Source organism: Phyllobates terribilis, unplaced genomic scaffold, assembly GCF_046119375.1.
Source record: "Phyllobates terribilis strain yellow unplaced genomic scaffold, ASM4611937v1 Scaffold_3__8_contigs__length_932513732, whole genome shotgun sequence".
In the NCBI taxonomy this organism is placed as follows: domain Eukaryota; kingdom Metazoa; phylum Chordata; class Amphibia; order Anura; family Dendrobatidae; genus Phyllobates; species Phyllobates terribilis.
In genome coordinates this window covers 771,615,400-771,639,155 of record NW_027362763.1, presented here as the reverse complement: position 1 = coordinate 771,639,155, position 23,756 = coordinate 771,615,400, and the positions used below count along the sequence as shown (strand labels likewise).

The following is a 23,756-nucleotide window of genomic DNA, read 5'->3' as shown; positions in this document are numbered from 1 at the left end:
AGACTCCAAGGAAATAGTGAGCACAATAAGCAGATATCGGTAGATAAGGGTGTAATAAAAGTAATAATAACAATAGCAATTATTAGATAAATATTAGGTAGATACAAAAATATGAGATTAATGGACAATTTGAGTAATAGCTACACACCTGATCAAATTAAAAAAAAATTAAAATGCTAGCGCATAAATACTCTTGGGCTGTGTTCACATGTTGCGTTTTTGCTGCATTTTTTTCTGCAGGAAAACCGGCTTTCTTGGCAGAAAAGAAACAGCATCAAAAATGCAGGTTTTGGTGCGTTTTTTGCTGCGTTTTTGGTGTGTTTTTCAGTTCCCAAAGTTCAGCTTTGCTTCCACCACAGAAGCATGAACACAGGTCACCAATAACAGTGCATTGAGTTTGTAGGAATTTTTTACTTTCACACTTTGGTCTGCCATTGAGTTGCTCATGAATTGTTCAATTTCACACCTTGCTGGCCACAGTTATTGTTTAATCTCACACCTTGGTTAACCAATGTTTACTTTATACGCTTTTTTATCACTAATTTAATTAAATTATACAAATCCTAACTGCCATCTCAGGTGACCAAGACAAGATGGTAAAATTGGGAAAATCACAAAAATAAATGGGTTTCACATACTGTTGCATTTGCTTTTTTCACTGAAAACAACAAAAATACCTGCGTTTTTTTGCAGCGATTTTTCAGCATTTTTTGCACCACCCATTGCTTTCAATGGGTGAAAAACACTGAATAAATGCTGAAAGAGGTGACCTGCTGCATTCTGGAAACCCAAGGTTTTGTACAAAATACTGAGGACAAAAAAAAAAAGCTGTGTGCATGAGATTTCTGAAATCTCATAGACTTTGCTGGACTGTAAAAGGCAGGTGAAAATGTGCATAAAAATACTACTGATAAAACGCAACGTGTGAACATAGCCTGATACTGGTTTGTGCAAAGTTAAGGATTAAAATTTGTATATATTATTCCAACTAAAATAGCTTGCTCACACGGGCGAGTAGCATCCGATGATTGTCTCATGCGAGAGAATTGGATGCGATATGCAAATGACCCTTGGTTCAAACTCTGCTGCGAGCGTGAGCCAAGTGTCATCCTACTGTGATCTGATTCTCTTGCGTACAAAAATCGGATCACCGGTGGGGAGAAGATTGAGAATTTAATTTGTCTATTTTCTCCATCCTGTGAGTCGGCGTATATCAGACTGCACTCGGATGACATTGTGACGCCTCTACTCAGAGAAGCCCGTGTTTTACCCTGGGTGTTGGAGGACTCGGTGTCGGGCCCTGTGATGGAGAGATGGGATGCAGCCATGGCCCGGGCCCGACCCGTGCTCAGGGCCGTCACATTAGAAAGAGATGGTGTGGGCTTGTCCGGGTTGAGTGGCTTATTTTAAGGACTACGCCACCTGTGGTGCCTGGTGAAGGGCCACCAGCGCCGCTACAGTCCGCTGAGGCCCGGTGTCATGGCGGCTAAAGTTCTCACTGCTCCCCACAGGCGGAGCAAGGCCTCAGGGCAGAGGAACAGGAGGATGGGGGTAGTAGTAGGGGGAGACGGACGCCGCGTCGTGCGGTGTGGCGCAGAATAAACAGTCCGGAGGCCATAGGGGTGAACTTCCAAGGCTTTACTCACTTAGAGATGTCAGCGGGAAGGCGGCTCCCTGCTCCTCGCGGAGTCCTGCGGTCACCAGGGACGGGGGTCTGACTACCTCCGAGGAAGTCCAGTGTTCGGTTGCGACCCTACACCAGAGTGTTCCTGCACTACAGACTTCACCCTTTCCCGTCTGTGCGTGTGTGGATAGGCCGGGTCTCCCTCTGAGCTCCTCTCAGGACTAGGGCACGGGTGGCAATTCCTCTTCATCCGATGCCCGGTGGGATCCTCAGGGCCTAACCGGACTTTCCCGTCCAGGACATGGAGTTCAAGGTTGGGTGTCGGGGGCCGGTACCCCTCTTGCAGCCGGAATCCCTCTGAATAGATCAGGTAGGCGAGGACAGGTGGCGTGCTCCACTCCGTCTGCATCCTCCCCGGGACCCATTTGCTGGGGAGCCACACTCTAAAGCTCCCGGGGCCTTCTTGATCCTGGTCCTTGGCCGGGTTGAGACATTCCTTGTCTGCAACCTACCTCTCGTCCCAAAGCCAGGGTACGAGGGCTGTGTCCCTTACCGGTGCAGGCCCACACAGGATCTGCGCTCCCGGAGGGAAGTCACATTAACACACAGTAGTTTGACAGCACAGTACGACCACTAGAACCGACTAACTAGGATCAAAAGACCAGAGACCAAGATCAAAGATGGCTTTCTATTAAATATGAAATCGAAAGTGTAACTTACTGGTAAGTCCTCCACCCTCACCCACTAACTGGTTCCTACCACTTTGTGTTCCCCAGTCTCCCTGTAACCAGGGGAGCAGCACCTAGTGCATACTAGCTCCCTCTGGTGGAGAAGTGTGGTGTTGGATGCAAGGCTGGGTCGCGACCATCACACTGTCCTTACCTCAGAGGAGGAACACTACACTCCATTAAAGAAGTGCAGCATTCCTGTGGCGGTCGAACCCTCAGGGGCGCCACAACATCAGAGTGCAGTCCAAAGTTTTGCACACACCCATAGACTTGTATGAGTGCACACCATCCAATATATGCCGCCAATCGCAGCATGCTGTGATTGTTTTCTCATGCTGAGTCGGCATGAGAAGAAAACGCTAGTTGGCACTGCTGCATAGTATAACATTGGAGTGAGTGCTATCCGATGAAACATCAGATAGCACTCGTCCTAGTTATATGCTAGCTACTCGCCAGTGTGAGGGAATCCTAATAGTGAATCACAAATGATTGATAATAATTAGTTAATAAATAGTTTTGTCAAATCAATAACCATGTCAACCAAGTATCTCAATGCATCAGGCAGTGCATCTGATAAGTGTCATACCTAATCCATTTGTAGTGTAACAATAGATAATAAATAGCTAATGATGGATAATTACCCAAATCAGTCTCCAAGTACCCGCGCCAAGGGGATTTGGGTAACTATTTATCCCAAATTTAAAAAAGTGTCCCTTGTAAAAAAAATTATAACCAAAGAAAAAAGTAACGTACACTAAGTTTTTACATACTTTTCCTAATCCTTACTAGGGTTAGGGCTACAGTTATGGCTAGGGTTAGGAATAGGATTAGGGGTATTGATAGGGTTAGGCTAAAAAAATAATTTCATAAACACACAAATGTAATGAAAAATATAAGTATGTGTTACTTTTAATTTTAAAATTTTTATGTCAAATTTCAGCAAAGAGTAGAAAATAACGAGAAGGTTAAGGGTCAAACTATAGTTACATGTTTATTTTCTTACAATGTAATACATGTGCTTGGGGGATAAAAATGCTAACTAGTGTGTGCCAAATACTTGCCTTGCCCGAGGTGGTGGCTACCTAAGTTGTGCCACTGAGTATGAGAACTACATCTTACATGGTATGTGACATTACAGTTTAATGATGCAAATCACTTTGCCAAATGATGATGGAGTCATTAGTAGGGATAACTGCAGCTGACAGTTTCCCTTTAACTGTTGTCCTCAGTTATTACATCCATCGCCTGTTGCTATATGATGAATCGTGCACATGGACGTATTTTCGGACCGAGTGTACTCCAACAATACATCAGCTTGCACTCAAACCAATGTTATTGTATTGAGTCACGTACATGTCTGATTTTTGACTTGGACCAAGCCGGTCAGAGCAAAAAATTGCTGCATGCCCAAGTTTGATCTGATATTTGAATCACACTCGGCCATGCAAGTCAATGAGTGCGTGGAAATCATCAGACTGCACACGGATGACATTTGAGTACAGTCCTATATCCACGGACTTACAGAATGGAGATGATGGAGAATTTTTTTTCTCCATCTTCTCATCTCCGAGAATTAGGTCACATTATGATCACACTCTGATCAGAATTTGATCAGAGTGTGATTTACATAATCTACCCGATTCTGTCGGATGAGAGAATAAAGGGTCATCTGCATCTACCCTTGGGCTAAGTTCGCACTTTCATTCCGGTATAGCATTTGTTCCATTTGGAGGAATTAATGTCCAGAATGGATCAGTGTCATAAGTGGTGTTAACAGAAGCACAGGGGCACCATTCATTTTTATGAGCTACATCTGGTGTCCGGTTCAAGAATGGAAAAAAAAAGTTCTGTTTGCTATGCGCATAACAGAACCCAGACGGACTCCATAATAATCAATGGGAATTCTCTGATTCTGTTGGTAAGGCCACGGCCCCACTATCAGTATTTGGTCAGTATTTTTTCTCAGGAGTGGGAGCCAAAACCAGAAGTGGGTGATAAATGCAGAATTGGGGACTTGTTTCTATTATACCTTTTCTCTGATTGTTCCTCACCTGGTTTTGGCCCCCATTCCTGAGAAAAAATACTGACCGAATACTGATAGTGGGGCCGTGGCCTAAGGGTAGCATAGATTCTCTCCTCCAACAGAATTGGATGGATTATGGTAATGACACTCTGATCAGAGTGTCAGTTTACTGTGATCCAACTCTCTTGGATGAGAGGACCGTAGCGCAGGTGGAGAGAAGATGGAGAAAAAAAGTCTCCATCTTTTTCATTCTATGAGTCTGCGGAAAATGGACTGTGTGGCACCCCAGAGGGTCTGGTTGCCACAGTGGTATTGCCTCCCTTAAAAGAGGTAATGCCATGTCTGGAGGCAAGCAGGGGTTTCCTGGTCAGGAACACTATACATGCAACACTTTCCTGGCTCCAGGCCAGCAAAGGGAGCTCCTCCCCTTGGCAACTGGATCTGGAGGCGGGGTTAGTTTAGTTCAGTGCAAGGAGTTGAGTTTAGGACACTGAAGAGAGAGGAGCTAGGGACTGGAGCTGGAGATAGCTCGTCTTAGCTGGACTGCTCAAGGAACCGGACACCGGAGTCCGAGGCTGTGGGACCCTTCAGGACCAGCAGCAGATACCGCAGGGCAGGAGATTGCAGGTCTCCTGGCCCCATCAGACGCTCGGAGGCTCAGCAGCACCGAGGGACCAGTACCGCCAAAGAGGAGCGAGGCATCCAACAAGGCCCGAGTTGCCAGCCATACGAGTGAGCACAGCACATTACACTCAGGGACGTGGGCTACAACACAGTTACAAGCAGAATAGCCAAAGAGAATAGAGAGCACGGCAGGCCTACAACTCCACCTGCCCAGGAGGACTCTATGCTTGCTCCCAGACTGACCAGACTCTTATCTCTAGCCAGTACTCCAGTCCAGGCCTGTCTAATTGCTAACAGTAAAGACCCTGGGACTGCACTGCACGGACTCTGTGGTTATTTCTGCACCGTGACACCCTGCACAACCACCATCATCCACACACACTGCCCTCAAGCTAACTCTTCCTGTGGGGAGTTATACCACCTTTGCTGCGATACCACCGGCTTCAGAGGACTGTTCCGCAGCGGCGTTCTCTATTAACCACACTCCACAGGTGGCGTAGTCGGACATTATAAAACCCCTATATACATCTACTACCCTTGGATTGACCACCTGGGTCACGGACCGGGTCACCGCCACGGTGACTACAACTCCCAGCATCTACAGGCCCGGCTCCGGGTACCCCACGGCCCAGGGGGCGCGTCAACTGCACTCAGATGTCATCCGAGTGTAGTCCGATGATTTGTCCGCACCTATAGACTGTATGGGTGCGTGCCGTCTGATTTGCAGAGCCACTCACAGCATGCCAAATCGGGCTGAGAATAAAAATCACAGCTCTGGACTGCCCCATAGAATAACATTGGTCTGAGTGCTCTCCGATAAAACATCAGATGGCACTCCACAGTGTTAGGGCCCTTTCACACGTCAGTGTCTCCAGTATGAGTGATGACAGTTTCCACACGTACTGGAGACACTGACACATCTCAGTGTGTTTTCACAGACCATGTGTGTGTGCTCCACACGGAGACAAGTCCATTTTTTTGCGGATACATGGTCCGCAAAACGTACCACTCGGATGATATCTGTGTGACATCCGTGTGACATGTACCGGTGCCTGGGAATCAGCACTACAGTTAACGCTGTTAGGTGCTGAACGCTTGCCCTCATCATGGTTCCTGCTGAGGGTAGTTGTAGTCTGATCCCGAAGTGTCCCCACCTGTAAAAATAAGAATAAAATACTAAAATCCATATACTCACCTCTTCTAGTTGTCCCCTGTTGTAATCCTCTGACCGCTGCTGCCGAGTAGTCGGGGAGAATGAGCGGCTCCAGAGCTGCAGCTCAGGAGCGTTGTCCTGTCACTCATTGAGCTGCAGCTTCGGCTCATTCTCCCCGGCTCCTCGACAGCAGCGGTTGCATGGATTACAGCGCGGGGACACTTAGGAGAGTATATGGATTTTATTATTTTATTCTTATTTTTACAGGTGGGGACACTGCGGGAGCAGACACTACTACACTTATCATTGTCCCTGCTGGTGCTGATCACGCAGCGGCAGTGATCCATGATGAAGGCAGCGTTCAGCACCAGCGCTTGGGAACAGCGCTAACTGTAGAGCTGATTCCCAGGCGCCGTCTGTGTGATTCTGATGCGACACACGGTTCCCACACGTATGACACACTCGGACACATGGAAACATGGGACACGGATATCTCCGTTACCGGAAATATCTGGACGTGTGAAACCGGCCTTATACCCTGTAAGCGAGCCCTTATTCTTTTTTTTTATTCAAAACTGAATGTCCAAATGCAGGTGTGAATGCAGCCTTACCTCCAGGATAACTATTATCACCACCATTATTATTCATGTTCCTAGTAATCATTTATATGTGTGAATTAACCCTTGGGAGTAGTGCTGTCTCCTCTCACCCTGCCCATCCTCATGGTAAATCATAGTGCTGCCATTTATTCTTTACTATACTCCAAGCTCAGAGAAATATCAAGTCTTTGTAAACTGTGATTTCTTTTTAGTAAGTCATGTAGGGACTCGTAGTTCTTGAATGCAGTCCCAGCTGGTTGGTTATATTGCGCTGATCGGAGAGCGCAGAGCCAGCGAGCAGTGCAGAGCTTTGCCCTGTTGGTGGCGCTGTTCCGTAAGTCACGCCAGGATAATGAGAAAGTTGGCTTGCTGTGATTGCAGGGAGGACACAAGGCGTATGCATATGCATGTGTATGCTTCCTTGCTCCATGGCAGAGGGGGGCGAAGTGCTGAATGGTTCTGGCTGGAGGAGTAGGAGGAGGCAGCTGGAGTAGTAGGCAGAGCTGAGAACACTGTGCTGCTGCTGCTGCTGCCGCCGGTAGCTCAGGCTGTCTACTGTCAGCTGTGCCTCCTGTCTATGAGCTGACAGCACATCCAGCGTGTACGGCTTCTGCCAGCCCTGATCTGCCTCTGCCACCCTCAGCCTGCCTGGGAATTGTCTTATTTCGTTGTCTTGGAAGCATAAATGTGTGGACATGGCAGGGGCACAGCCAGGGGTTCATGCTCTGCAGCTCAAACGCGTCTGCGTCTCTGACACCTTGAAAAGAGGATCCAAGTGTATCAAATGGGATGATGTAAGTACACCCTGTGCATGCATGTGTGTGATCACCCAGCTGGCACCATGTGTGTGGGAGGCATGTCACCTGTGCATGGCCACATGTGCCCTGCATCTGTGCACTCATCACCCTGCAATCATTGCTGGAGTTTAAAGGGATCGATCAGAGGGAATGAATGAGCCTCTCCTCAGTGACAGCTGGTGACCATGCAATGTGCTGCATCCACTGTCAGTACAAGAGGTGTCCTAGAGGCGGAAGAGGTGATGGGGGTCAGCGCTGGGGCATGAGGGGTTAAGCGTGAATGATTGACTGGCGGACTTGATCTCTTTGTTTTTTTTTTCCAAGATGACTCAATGAGGATATAAATATTACTCCAAAGTGTTAGGTTTCTCCAGCCCACACTGAATAAGGCATCTTGTCACATGGAAGCAATGACAAGTGGATATGGGTGCAGGAAAATGCTGCTTCCTTCAATCTCTGCAGGCAAAGAGGATTCAAGAGACCCCCATAAAGGGCTCTTATGTGACTTACACCATAGTCACTGACAGCTGTCACTTCACATAGTATTATTATGAGTAGTCATTGCATAGATGCCAGCAAAACCCCAGGGATCTGCAAATTGCACTTGGTCTCTGCTTGATGCCGTCAACAAACAGGTGGTTGTTTATACAGTGTGATAGCGGAACTTGTTGTGTGCACTAATATATACATACACACACACACACACACACACACACACACACACTACTCTGCATTTATGTGGCAGATGTAACAACTCCGGCAAGGGACATTTAATATTAGGGAGACCCAATGGGCATTTGTTTGTGTCATTCTACAAGAATCCTGAGATATTCTTCCCATTGAGTTGGGCATTATATATGTATATATATCTTTTTTAAATACACCATGATTAATAAAATTAAAACTTGTACTTTTATTATTCAGGGAATCCCTTTATGATTGGATACATTCCAATAATGATGTAATCAATTAATCAGTTACAATAATCATTATTCATGTATTATTTATGTATTCAATTTGCCATTGCTGCCCGTTCCAATAGATTAACCCACAGTTCCGGCTGCTAACCATCCCAAATCCCCTGCCATCCTGATGAGAACACTTCTCCTTCATGCACAAGTAGACCTACGTAGACTGTAGTACTTGGTAGAAAAAGTGGTAAAACATGTCATATTAATTAATGATCAGGAAATGGATAGTGAGCACAGATAGAACAATGGTCATTTGGGGTGTAAAACATCACCATGATTTTTGGTTTCGGTGAGATTTACTATCATGCAGACACCTGTAAGGTATCATAGTAGCGGTATATTGTCAGTGAGTTTATAGAGCACATCTACTGTCATTTTGGGAGTCCGTTCACTGTTGATCCCAGAAGTACACAGCTCACAGGGTAATGTAGCAACATACGGTATTCTTCCATACATTGCTCATGTCTTGTAGACAGTATATATTATGGGTGAATTATTCACCAATTTCCCTAAGCAATTTGTGAATAATTTGGTGACTTTTTTATTTCATGTCAATTTTAGAATATGTGGTAAATAAGCCACACAGAAAATCTACAATAACATATAGCACAATGCAAGTGAACCACAGGTAACATGAATCAGAGACCTGTTCCTGCATTCTATGTTTCAGGCCTCGCTCACACTAGCGTATAAATCGACGGAAAATCGGATTATTCAATGAGGCAGTGCAGATCTGCCTATTTTTTCCCAGCTGTATTTGGCATGAGAATAAAATCTCAACATGCTGCGATTTCACTCCAAAATCAGACTGTGTGAAAAAAAATTGCATGGCATACGGACCATCGGTACGGCATCCTATTTTTACGGATACATTACAATTCTGTAACATAGGAAACTGTAAATGGTCGTGTAAACGATTAATAGCTGCTGAGTAAAAAAATGGATTGTATATGGACAGCACACGGATGACAAGTGAGAGAAAATCGTCCCACTCTCCTGGATGAGAATGGGACCGATTATTTATAAGTGAGTGTGAGCAGCGAGCCCTTACTCTGGAACACTTTTGGAAAAAGCTCAGATGAAAATGTGGCTGGAGAAAAGAAGTGTGTCCTCACTGACTTCTCCCTGTCCACTCAGCCAGACCTAGTGAGAAGTATAGGGACAAGGCAGGGAGAAGTCTGGGGAAATGCCTCCATGACCAGTCACCTCTTTCCCAGACGCACTTTAAACTATATTTTCTCTGAAAGATTTCAGAGTTAAATATAGAAGCATAAAATGCAGGAGCCAGTATCTGATGTAAGCTGCCTGTGATTAAAGGGAATCTGTCACCCCCCGGGCGATATCAGACCTCTACTATGGCCATACAGGGTATAGAAAAGTAAATCTATACATACCTGTATGGCCCATAGTAGAGGTTTGATTGCAGAGAAAAGCACTTTAATCAATTCTTTTTTCCACAGGCTTGGCATCCGGGGGACGGGAAGAAATCCCCGTCTATGTGCTTATTATTCCCCTAAATCCCCGCCTCTCTGCTTAATTATCATATCCCCGCCTCCCATGCACGTCACAGGGCCCTGTGATGTGCACTGTGCTCTTTGACTTCCAGGCATGCGCAAAGCACCGCTCACATAGAGCTCACATAGAGCGCTTTGCTTCATCCCGGCCACGTCTACCTGTGCTCTGCGCCGCAGGGTAATATTGTGCAGGCGCCGGAAAGTGACAGCGACTCCCCGGCACCTGCGCAATAGAACCCTGCGGCACAGAGCACAGGTAGACGTGGCCGGGATGAAGCAAAGCGCTCTATGTGAGCTCTATGTGAGCGGTGCTTTGCGCATGACCGGAAGGAAGGGAGCACAGTGCACATCACAGGGCCCTGTGACGTGCAGGGGGGGGAGGGATATGATCATTAAGCAGAGAGGCGGGGATTTAGGAGAATAATGAGCACATAGGTGGGGATTTCTTCCCGTCCCCCTGATGCCAAGCCTGTGGAAAAAATAATTGATTAAAGTGCTTTTCTCTGCAATCAGACCTCTGCTATGGGCCATACAGGTATGTATAGATTTACTTTTCTATACCCTGTATGGCCATAGTAGAGGTCTAATATCGCCCAGGGGGTGACATATTCCCTTTAAGTGAACCTTCCTGTTCTGTGATGTAGACACTTTCTCTCCACTGTACTCTTTCAGATGTCCTCTGATCGCATCTTAATGCAGTTGGGTGTGTTAAGTTGCAGAATGGGTTATGGCTATGACTTAAAGAGGTTGTCCACTACTATAGAGACTGTCCCCGTTGAATTAAAAGGTGCAAATAAGATTTTTTATAAGTACCTTGTGTTGTGATTTTTGCCTGTGAGCGGCGCTATTGCTGACTGATCACAGGCGTCACGTGACCCCGGCCACAGCTGGCTCCGACATCCGCTGATGTCACGTCAAGTTCCGGCTGCAGCCGGGTGTGACCCAGTGACGCGCTCCCCACTGATTGATGGGCTGTGGGCGGGGTTTCACTGCACGTCACACCCAGCATCCATCAATCAGCGGGTAGCGTGTCACTGGGTCACACCCGGCTGCAGCCGGAACTTGACGTGACATCAGCGGATGTCGGAGCCAGCTGTGGCCGGGGTCACGTGACGCCTGTGATCAGTCAGCAATAGCGCCGCTCACAGGCAAAAATCACAACACAAGGTACTTATAAAAAATCTTATTTGCACCTTTTAATTCGACGGCGACATTCTCTATAGTAGTGGACAACCTCTTTAATGCAGTTATATACTGTCACAGTGGACAGTGTACCCTACATAGTTTACATGTGATTGCGGGTCTTTAGGCTATGTTCTCACGATGAGTATTTAATGAGTCTTTTACACTGTGTATTTTAGAAAAAATACAAGTAACCTATTTTACTTAATGGGTGCAGGAAATTTGCAACATAAAGCTCATCGTGGGAACGTAGTCTTAGAGGACCTTGTATTACAAAATGAGAAAAGTGTTTGTAACCCCGATGTAAATACACCTGATATGAATGAAAATAGAATTTTCATTTCTTGAATAGTTAATATTGTGGTGCACATACAAGTATAGTAACTGTGATCTGTTTATATATATATATATATATATATATATATATATATATATATATATATATATATATATATATATATATATATAAATGCCACTTGCGGTGTAGCTTACTATATTACCTTAAGACATGGTTTCCGAGTGTTCTCTACTGCAGTGATGTCTTTCACAATGCAGAGTCATATGATCACAGCGAGGTGGGTGGTTGGACGCAGTCACCTGCAAGTTTATCAAGAAAGCAAATAAAAGACTACAACTAAGCAAATACAATGAAGCAATACTGTACTGTACTGTAGCTCACAGATCTCCACTTTGGGTCATTACATTCCCATACAATTAGGCTCTGTTCACATGTTCAGCAGTTATTTCCATTTTTGAACCCGTGTTGGGCTCATAAAACCAGAATAAAACGTTCCAGTACAAGATCCATTCATTTGAATGGGAACGAAAATGTCTTAAAAATGTTTTCCGTTTGACTCCTTTCCAGCTGCAATTTTTTTTTTTAGCTGGAATAAAAATCATAGTCTGAACAACTTTTTTTTTGCCCAAAAAAAAAAAACGGATTCCTTTATACATTAAAGTCTAAGGGAAATTAATCATGGAAAACAGGTCATCCGTTATGTTGTCCATAAAAAATGGATCTGTTCTGCACATGCCCAGAACACTGAGGCGAGCAGAGATGCTTTTGGTAAAAACAGATCCCATACAAATGGAAAAAAATGGATACAATATATGAAATAAGGTACATGGTTTTAAATAGATGAATTTTTTTTCTTCAAAAAACAGAAACCTCCATGTTTCCATTTTGCATCCGATTTTGCTCCGTTTGTGACGGACCATTTTTTTCCCACTGTTATTACAAGCGACTGACAACTGGACATGTGAACCACGCCTAACTATAGTTATATAGCTTACAATCTACTCGTAACACATAGCAAAGATATGGTAACATTTATCCATGCACCATTGTTTTTCTCACGTTATGTCACTGGTATAATCAAACATCAGTGATACATAGAACTTACAGTTGAAACCAGAAGTTTACATACACTATATAAAAAGACACATATGCATGTTTTTCTCAATATCTTACATGAAATCAGAATAAACCTTTCCCTTTTTAGGTCAATTAGGATTACCATAATTTTTAATATTTGCCAAATGGCCGAATAATGAGAGAGAGAGAGAATGTTTTAAGGTATTTTTATTACTTACTGCAAAGTCAAAAGTTTACATACACTAAGATTACTATGCCTTTAAACAATTCTGGACTGCCCATATGATGATGTCATGTGTTTGGAAGCTTCTGTTTTTGGCAACATCTGAGTTAATTAAAGACACACCTGTGGATGTATTTTAATGCACATCTAAAACACACTGCTTCTTTGTGTAGCTTCATGGAAAAGTCTAAAGAAATCAGCCAAGATATCAGTAAGAGAATTGTGGACTTGCACAAGTTTGGCTCATCCTTTGGTACAATTTCAAGGTTCCTGAAGGTACCTCATTCATCTGTACAAACAATTATATGTACAAAGAAGATGGGAATGTCCAGCCATCATACTGCTCAGGAAGGAGACAGGTTCTGTGTCCCAGAGATGAACGTGCTTTGGTCCGACGTGCATATCCACCCAAGGACAAAAGCAAAAGACCTTGTGAAGATGATGACGGAAGCTGGTAAGATTGTGTCAATAACCACAGTGAAACGATTACTGTATCAACATAGGCTAAAAGCCCACTCAGTCACGAAGAAGCCATTACTCCAAAAGAAACATAAAAAAAGCAGAATAATGTTTGCAAATGCACACAGGAACAAAGACCTTAATTTTTGGAGACATGTCTTGTGGTATGATGAAACAAAAATTTAACTTTTTGGGCATAATGACCATCGTTACGTTTGGAAGAAAAAGGGAGAAGCTTGGAAGCCTAAGAACACCATCCCAACTGTGAAATACGGGAGTGGCAGCATCATGTTGTGGGGTTGTTTTGCTGCAGGAGGGACTGGTGCACTTCACAAAATAGATGGCATCATGAGAAAAGAAGATTATGTGGCAATACTGAAGCAACATCTCAAGACATCAGCCAGGAAGTTAAAGCTTGGGCGGAAATGGGTCTTCCAAATGGACAATGACCCGAAGCATACTGCCAAAATGGTAACAACGTGGCTTTAACCCCTTAAGCCCCGCGGGTGGTTTGCACGTTAATGACCGGGCCAATTTTTACAATTCTGACCACTGTCACTTTATGAGGTAATTACTCTCGAACGCTTCAACGGATCCCCCTGATTCTGAGATTGTTTTTTCGTGACATATTGTACTTCATGATTGTGGAAAAATTTCTTCGATATCACTTGCGTTTATTTGTGAAAAAAACGGAAATTTGGCGAAAATTTTGAAAATTTTGCAATTTTCAAAATTTGAATTTTTAAGCCCTGAAATCAGAGCGATATGTCACACAAAAGAGTTAATAAATAACATTTCCCACATGTATACTTTACATCAGCACAATTTTGGAACCAAAATTTTTTTTTGTTAGGGAGCTATAAGGGTTAAAAGTTGACCAGCGATTTCTCATTTTTCCAACAAAATTTACAAAACCATTTTTTTAGGGACCACATCACATTTGAAGTCACTTTGAGAGGTCTTTATGACAGAAAATACCCAAAAGTGACACCATTCTAAAAACTGCACCCCTCAAGGTGCTCAAAACCACATTCAAGAACTTTATTAACCCTTCAGGTGCTTCACAGGAATTTTTTGAATGTGGAAGAAAAAAATGAACATTTAACTTTTTTCACAAAAATGTTAATTTAGACCCAATTTTTTTTATTTTCACAGGGGTAACAAGAAAAAATGGACCCCAAAATTTGTTGTGCAATTTCCCCTGGGCACGCAGATACCCAATATTTGGGGAAAAAATACTGTTTGGGCGCACGGCAGGGCTCGGAAGGGAAGGAGCGCTATTTGACTTTTTGATTGTAAAATTTGCTTGAATAATTAGCGGACGCCATGTTGTGTTTGGAGAGCCCATGTGTGCCCAAACTTTGGAGCTCCCCCACAAGTGACCCCATTTTGGAAACTAGACCCCCCAAGGCACCTTTCTAGATGCATAGTGAGCACTTGGAACCCCCAGGTGCTTCACAAATTGATTCGTAACAATGAAAAAGTGAAAAAAAAAAACACTTTTTCATTTTTATGAATCAATTTGTGAAGCACCTGAGGGTTCCAAGTGCTCACAATGCATCTAGATAGGTGCCTTGGGGGGTCTAGTTTCCAAAATGGGGTCACTTGTGGGGAGCTCCAATGTTTGGGCACACAGCGGCTCTCCAAACGCAACATGGTGTCGCTAACAATTTGAGCCGATTTTCCGTTAAATTTGTTAGAGGACACCATGTTGCATTTAGAGAGTCCCTGTGTGCCAAAACATTGGAGCTCCCCCACAAGTGACCCCATTTTGGAAACTAGACCCCCCAAGGCACCTATCTAGATGCATAGTGAGCACTTGGAACCCCCAGGTGCTTCACAAATTGATTCGTAACAATGAAAAAGTGAAAAAAAAAACACTTTTTCATTTGTATGAATCAATTTGTGAAGCACCTGAGGGTTCCAAGTGCTCACTATGCATCTAGATAGGTGCCTTGGGTGGTCTAGTTTCCAAAATGGGGTCACTTGTGGGGGAGCTCCAATATTTGGGCACACAGCGGCTCTCTAAATGCAACATGGTGTCCGCTAACAAATTTAACGCAAAATTGGCTCAAATTGTTAGCGACACCATGTTGCGTTTGGAGAGCTGCTGTGTGCCCAAACATTGGAGCTCCCCCACAAGTGACCCCATTTTGGAAACTAGACCCCCCAAGGCACCTATCTAGATGCATAGTGAGCACTTGGAACCCCCAGGTGCTTCACAAATTGATTCGTAACAATGAAAAAGTGAAAAAAAAAACACTTTTTCATTTTTATGAATCAATTTGTGAAGCACCTGGGGGTTCCAACTGCTCACTATGCATCTAGATAGGTGCCTTGGGGGGTCTAGTTTCCAAAATGGGGTCACTTGTGGGAGAGCTCCAATGTTTGGGCACACAGGGACTCTCTAAATGCAACATGGTATCCGCTAACAAATTGAATGGAAAATCGGCTCAAATTGTTAGCGGACACCACATTGCGTTTGGAGAGCTTCTCTGTGCCCAAACTTTGGAGCTCCCCCACAAGTGACCCCATTTTGGAAACTAGACCCCCCAAGGCACCTTTCTAGATGCATAGTGAGCACTTGGAACCCCCAGGTGCTTCACAAATTGATTCGTAATAATGAAAAAGTGAAAAAAAAAACACTTTTTCATTTTTACGAATCAATTTGTGAAGCACCTAGGGGTTCCAAGTGCTCACTATGCATCTAGATAGGTGCCTTGGGGGGTCTAGTTTCCAAAATGGGGTCACTTGTGGGGGAGCTCCAATGTTTGGGCACACAGGGACTCTCTAAATGCAACATGGTATCCGCTAACAAATTGAATGGAAAATCGGCTCAAATTGTTAGCGGACGCCACATTGCGTTTGGAGAGCCCCTCTGTGCCCAAACTTTGGAGCTCCCCCACAAGTGACCCCATTTTGGAAACTAGACCCCCCAAGGCACCTTTCTAGATGCATAGTGAGCACTTGGAACCCCCAGGTGCTTCACAAATTGATTCGTAATAATGAAAAAGTGAAAAAAAAAACACTTTTTCATTTTTACGAATTAATTTGTGAAGCACCTAGGGGTTCCAAGTGCTCACTATGCATCTAGATAGGTGCCTTGGGGGGTCTAGTTTCCAAAATGGGGTCACTTGTGGAGGACCTCCAATGTTTGGGCACACAGGGACTCTCCAAATGCAACATGATATCCGCTAACAATTTGAGCCGACAATTTGTTAGCGGATATCATGTTGCATTTGGAGAGTCCCTGTGTGCCCAAACATTGGAGCTCCCCCACAAGTGACCCCATTTTGGAAACTAGACCCCCCAAGGCACCTATCTAGATTCATAGTGAGCACTTGGAACCCCAGGTGCTTCACAAATTGATTCATAAAAATGAAAAAGTGTTTTTTTTTTCACTTTTTCATTTTTACGAATCAATTTGTGAAGCACCTGGGGGTTCCAAGTGCTCACTATGCATCTAGAAAGGTGCCTTGGGGGGTCTAGTTTCCAAAATGGGGTCACTTGTGGGGGAGCTCCAAAGTTTGGGCACAGAGGGGCTCTCCAAACGCAATGTGGTGTCCGCTAACAATTTGAGCCGATTTTCCATTCAATTTGTTAGCGGATACCATGTTGCATTTAGAGAGTCCCTGTGTGCCCAAACATTGGAGCTCCCCCACAAGTGACCCCATTTTGGAAACTAGACCCCCCAAGGCACCTATCTAGATTCATAGTGAGCAGTTGGAACCCCAGGTGCTTCACAAATTGATTCATAAAAATGAAAAAGTGTTTTATTTTCACTTTTTCATTTTTACGAATCAATTTGTGAAGCACCTGGGGGTTCTAAGTGCTCACTATGCATCTAGATAGGTGCCTTGGGGGGTCTAGTTTCCAAAATGGGGTCACTTGTGGGGGAGCTCCAATGTTTGGGCACACAGGGGCTCTCCAAACGCAACATGGCGTCCGCTAACAATTTGAGCCGATTTTCCATTCAATTTGTTAGCGGACACCATGTCGCGTTTGGAGAGCCCGTGATGTGCCTAAACAGTGGAGCTCCCCCACAAGTGTCCCCATTTTGGAAACTATACCCCTCAAAGATTTTATTAAGGTGTATAGTGATCATTTTGAACCCAGAGGTACGGCACATTATTTGTTTACATTAGGTCATCATATTGAATAAGTTTTCATTATTCTTGAGCGCAAGTGCTCGCTACTTGAGTTTGCATCGGGTACTCAGGTATGCACCATGTACAGCGTGTGCTCGAGTGACATGCTCGAGTCCCTGCTCTGCATGTTTCACGGTTATTAGACACCCAAAAAAAAACATGCGGGGATCGCTCGTGCATGGCAGGCAATTCCCGTAAAGTTTTTTGGCCGCGAAGCATATGGGGCAGAGACTCGAGCATGTCACTCAAATACCCACGATACTAAATGCATACCAGAGCACCCGATGCAAACTCAAGTAGCGAGCACTTGCTCTCAACACTAGTCGCCATATCGTCATCTTTTTTTCTTACTTTTGAAAAAAATCCCAACCCCAGCCCTAACCCTAGCACAACCCTAGCCCCAGCACAACCCTAGCCCCAGCACAACCCTAGCCCCAGCACAACCCTAGCCCCAGCACAACCCTAGCCCCAGCACAACCCTAGCCCCAAACCCAGCCCTAACCCTAGCCCAATCCTAACTCAAGAGTTTATTTTTGACGCCGTTCCGTGTGCGGTATAAGTGATTAGACGACTTTATTCTTCGGGTCGGTGTGATTACAGCAATGCCAGAATCATATGGGGTTTTTATCACTGACAGCTGTCACACACTAAAAGACGCATTTTTTGTAAAATTTAGTTTTTGCATCGCCATATTTTGAGAGCTATAATTTTTCCAGATTTTGGCAGACAGTCATGTGACGGCTCGTTTTTTGCGGGATGACTTGACGTTGTTATTGGTGCCATTTTCAGGCACGTGACATTTTTTGATCGCTTTCTATTCCGATTTTTGGGAGGCAGAATAAACAAAAACCAACAATTCAGGAATTGTTTTTTTTTTTTTTTTTTTTATTCTGTTCCGCGTGTGGTAAAATTGATGAGGCAGCTTTACTCTTCGGGTCAGTACGTTTACAGCGGTACCACATTTGTATCATTTTTCTATGTTTTGGCGCTTATACACAATAAAAGCTATTTTATAGAAAAAAAATATTTTTTAGTATCGCTTTATTCTGAGAGCTATAACTTTTTTATTTTTCGGCTGATGGAGCTATATGGCGGCGTGTTTTTTGCGGGACGAGATGACGTTTTCAGCGGTATCATTTTTATTTATATGCGTCTTTTTGATCGCGTGTTATTCCACTTTTTGTTTGGCGGTATGGTGATAAAGCATTGTTTTTTGCTTGTTTTTTTTTTTTTTTTTTTTACCGTGTTCACTGAAGGGGTTAACTAGTGGGAAAGTTTTATAGGTCAGGTTGTTCCGGACGCGGCGATACCAAATATGTGTACTTTTATTGTTTTTTTTTAATTTTTTTTATAATAATATTTATTGATGGGTACATTATATTTTTATTTTTGGTGTATTATTTTTTTTATTTTTTTATAATATTTTTGCACTTTTTTTTTTTTTTTTTTTTTCCACTTTCACACAGTTTATACACTTTATTACTTTGTCCCACTCTGGGACTTTCACTTTTTTTTTTCTGATCGCCTGCATGGCACAGGAATGGAGCACCATCCCTATGCCATGAAGGCTGTCAGAAGTGCACAGTGTGAAGATTGCTTGGAGATGCACTGCGCATGTCCAAGCAATCTTCCTGCTCTCTGGTGACCCGGATGTTGTCATGACGACATCGGGTCGTCATGGCAACACCCGGGAAGCCTTTGCAGACTGCGCTGGAAGCCGGAAGAGGAGGTGAGTATCGCCGATCACCTCCCCTTGCCCCCGCAATGCCGCGATCGACTTCGATCGACTTCGATCGCAGCATCACGGGGGTTAATGTGCTGGGAGCGGTGCGTGACCGCTCCCTGCACATAGTACCGGGTGTCAGCTGTGACAATCAGCTGACACCCGGCGGCGATCGCGCCCGCACAGCCTGTGTGCGCGCGCGATCGCGATGACGTACTAATACGGGTCTGGCTCTTAAGTCCCAGGGCACAGACGCGTATTAGTACGTCAGATGTTATTAAGGGGTTAAAATAACAAAGTCAATGTTTTGGAGTGGCCATCACAAAGCACTGATCCCAATCCTATTGAAAATGTATGGGCAAAGCTGAAAAGGCAGGTCCGAGCAAGGCGACCTACAAACCTGGATCAGTTACACCAATTTTGTCAGGAGGAATGGGCCCAAATTCCGACCAACTATTGTGAGAAGCTTGTGGAAGGATATCCCAAACGTTTGACCCAAGTCATTCAGTTTAAGGGCAATGGTACCAAATACTAATGAAATGTATGTAAACTTTTGACTTTGCAGTAAGTAATAAAAATGCCTTAAAACATTCTCTCTCTCCCATTATTCTGGCATTTGGCAAATATTAAAAACTATGGTAATCCTAATTGACCTAAAATGGGAAAGGTTTATTCTGATTTCATGTCAGAGATTGAGAAAAACATGCATATGTGTCTTTTTATATAGTGTATGTAAACTTCTGGTTTCAACTGTATGTATTACGGCAATCTATACCGTCTCAGTCTATACCGCCTCAGTCTATACCACTATAGTATATACCACTGCAGTATATACCACTATAGTCTATACCGCCACAGTCTATACCACCACAGTCTATAGTACCGCAGTGTACCGCAGTCTATACCACCACAGTCTATAGTACCGCAGTCTATACCACCACAGTCTATAGTACCGTTGTCTATAGTACCGCATTCTATAGTATCGCAGTCTATACCACCTCAGTCTATGACACTGCATCGATACCACCACAGTTGATCCCCCCCGTAATCTATACCACCGCAGTCTATAGTACCGTTGTCTATACCACCACAGTCTATAGTACCGCAGTCTATACCACCTCAGTCTATAACACTGCATCAATACCACCACAGTTGATCCCCCCGTAATCTATACCACCGCATTCTATACCACCTCAGTTTATACCACCACAGTCAATACATATATCCCCACAGAAAATGCCACTTACAGTCCGCACTCCTCACAGTCTATACTACTGGTCCATATGTTGGCCCCCATGATCTTCCTCCAGTCTTACATGTTGTTTCACAATGTTTCTGTTTCATTGAACCCGAGCCTGGAATAATACAATAGCAATTCCAATGTGTTTTTCATTTCGACTATTTGTTTGCCTTAACTTTGAATCACGTTGTTTTCAGGCAATTTGCTAGTTGCATACAGATGGCAGAGGTCTGCTGGGAATTCTGAAATGTTGGAGGTCTGTTCCTTCTAGTTGCATTGCATAAAATAGCTGAATAATGTTTATGATGTTTACATGTCATCCGATCCCGTGGTTGTAGCTGTGATTTATAGGATGCCAGGTGACTCTGTGATTGGCACTGTTATGAAGCATCGGGGTCCTGGGTTTGATGCTGACCATGGTGAATCATTTACGTGGAGCTTGTATGTTAATTCTGCCTTCAGTCTTGGGTCTTGTGCACATGAGCAAGTGCATCATGTTCTGTAATCCTGTGTATGATATGTAACTGTATTCTACACCATGCTCTGTATTAGTGTATCATGGCTTCTAGAAGAGGAAATCGCCTAATTTACAGAAACTGTAGAAGAAATCTCCTTTTCACATTTTTATATTGTGGTATCTATGACCCCATTAAAATGAATTAAGACCGTATTCAGGGTCATGTGCATGACTTCTTAGTAGGTAGATATTTAAAGTGAGGGAATATAAGGAGGCCTAGGATCCTTACCACCTTCAAAATCTCAGACAATTTCACCCCCCTCTCCAGGCTTCTCACCTCTGTCCTGTCCTAGTTAAAGGGGTTTTCACTTTTGAGATATTTATTAAATTTTCAGAGTATATTTCAGAGATAACGAAGGCCATGTGCACACGTTCAGTATTTGGTCAGTATTTTACCTCAGTATTTATTTATAAGCCAAAACCAGAGGAAAAGTATAATAGAAACACGTCACCACTTCTGTATTTATCACACACTCCTGGTTTTCACTTACAAATACTGAGGTAAAAAACTGACCAAAACCTCAACATGTGCACGTGGCCTTGGGGTTTAGCTTTTGGATCCCAACATATCAGATGATGTCCCCGACCCTCATTTACTAATACAGAGCCACCTTCCACTTCAATTGAGAGGTGATCAGGATCTCCATTGAGGTTTATAGGTGTTAAAGATCATGAAGCTATCTCTCCTTTTAAGCTGATGAGACCCCAACCCAGTAGGCATTTGCAGACTTTACTCTGTAAAATTATTAGGCAATGAATATTTTGACCATATCATTATTTTATGCAGATTTTTCAACTCTGCACTGTAAGGTCTCTTTCACACATCCGTGTTTCCAGTATGTGTGGTGACAGTTTCGATACGTACTGGAGACACTGGTACACGCATACCCATTCAAATCTATGGATCTGTGCACGTCATTGTGTTTCCACGGACCGTGTGTCAGTGGGCAAAATACGCTGACTTGTCCATTTTTTGTGGACGCACGGTCCGCAAAAGTGTCTCATGCTGAACACACACGGATGCTATCTGTGTGTAATCAGCGTGACACGTACCGGCGCCTGGGAATCAGCTTTACAGTTAGCGCTGTTCCCAAGCACCGGGTGCTGAACACTGCCCTCATCATGGTTCCCTGCCAGTGCTGCGATCAGCACCAGCAGAGACAATGATGAGGGTAGTAGTAGTCTGCTCCTGCAGTGACCCTGTGTAAAAATAAGAATCAAATAATAAAATCCATATACTCACCTGTCTGGAGATGTCCCACCGCTGTAATCCTCTGACCGCTGACGCCGAGTAGCTGGGAAGAATGGAGCAGCCCCGTAGCTGCGCTCTGTGAGTGACAAAACACCGCTCCTGAGCTCAGCTCCAGGGCCCGCTCACTGGACAGGTGAGTACTTATTGGATGAAGCAGATCAGGTGATGTGTATTTGTGTAATGAAGTAGGTGAGGCCTAAGGATACAACATCCTTTATCAAGGTGTACAGAATTATTAGGCAACTTATTTTCCTCATGCAATATGGGCCAAAAAAGAGATTTAACTGAGTAAAAAATGTTAATTGTTAAAAATTGTTAAAACTCTTACAGAGGGATGCAGGTCTCTTAAAATTGATATTTGATGTGATTACAGAATTAAAGAATCCATACATAATCTGGATAGTCAGAGAAAAGACTAGTCCAGCACTTCCCATCACCGCTGCAAATGATGGACAGGTCTCTCCCTTATATGTAAATAGGGAGAGACCTGTCAATTACCTGCAGTGTGCAGCAAGGCTGTGATTCATGCTTCCCGTCGTTTGTACTGTATGAATTGCCTGACAGGTTCCCGTTAAAATAGCAAGCACAAAAATATACATGTACTTTATCTGCTTGATATGATGTGAACAGCACCAATGGTTTGGAAATAAGCAAAAGAGAGACAAGTAATGTAGTGATATGGTCCGAGTCCAGTGAGTACATAAAGACGTCTGAAAAGGGTTTTCCACCTTTGGGGACAATTTTTTTTTTCTGTTTAAATGCATTTATTTTTTACCTAAAAAAAAAAAAATTGTAATTGAGTTTCACTAAAAATTTTTACACCTCTTGCTTTCTATAGCCTCTGCGTCCGTTGCACTGTCTATTGCTGAATGCAGAATGGTTTAGCTGAGAATCTGTAAGTGAGCTGATTCTGATGGTCCAAAAAAAATAAAAATTTTAGCTCCACTTTGCTGATTTATGAGCCTGTAAAAGCCAAATGGTGATAAACTTTCAAAGAAAGAAATTGCAAAAAAATGATTTTTAGCCCCAAATATTTGCATTTAAGTTAAAAAACGAACAAAGCAAAACAAAATGTCCCAGAGGTGGACATTCCCTCTTCATAGCGGTATAATATTATATTACGTGAATCGCCCTGTAATAGAATCTGCTGCTTTATTCTCTTGTTCACCGTTTTCAAAGAAAACCATTTTAGTTACAGAAAGTACAATGCATTTCTCATCCAGGCGTGTAAACTCGATTAGTGAGGGGTTTCTTCCGGGGAATTGGTAAGGCACTGTTTATATATTTGGCAAAATTAGAATACAGATTTTAGCCTCACTTTATTCCTGGCAAGTGCTACCTTATAGGTCATCCGTGTGACATTCACTCTGGTATATAGCCATACAACTGCAAATTGTGGAAAGAATGGATGATGATGGACGTATGAGAAGGAGCTGGCTGCGGCACCAATTCAAGAATATTAAATATAGTGATGTCACTACACATGAAAAATAAACACAATGATGTCACAGCAGAGATGTAATACACAGGATGTGCACAAAGTCCCAATGTGAGAAAAATAAACACCGTGATGTGACTGGTGTAATGCCACAGAACATGTATCC

At 43.6% G+C, this 23,756-nt stretch overlaps 1 protein-coding gene across 1 annotated transcript in view; it reads left to right on the top strand.

Moving 5' to 3' along the window:
- The first annotated feature begins 7,194 nt into the window (after nucleotides 1-7,194).
- PLCB1 (phospholipase C beta 1) overlaps nucleotides 7,195-23,756 on the top strand; it is a 1,235,601-nt gene continuing 1,219,039 nt past the window's right edge. Inside the window, exon 1 of the mRNA XM_073672250.1 lies at nucleotides 7,195-7,545. Within this exon, the coding sequence (XP_073528351.1) occupies nucleotides 7,447-7,545 (99 nt within the window). The 5' untranslated portion in view covers nucleotides 7,195-7,446. The remainder of the gene's footprint in view (nucleotides 7,546-23,756) is intronic.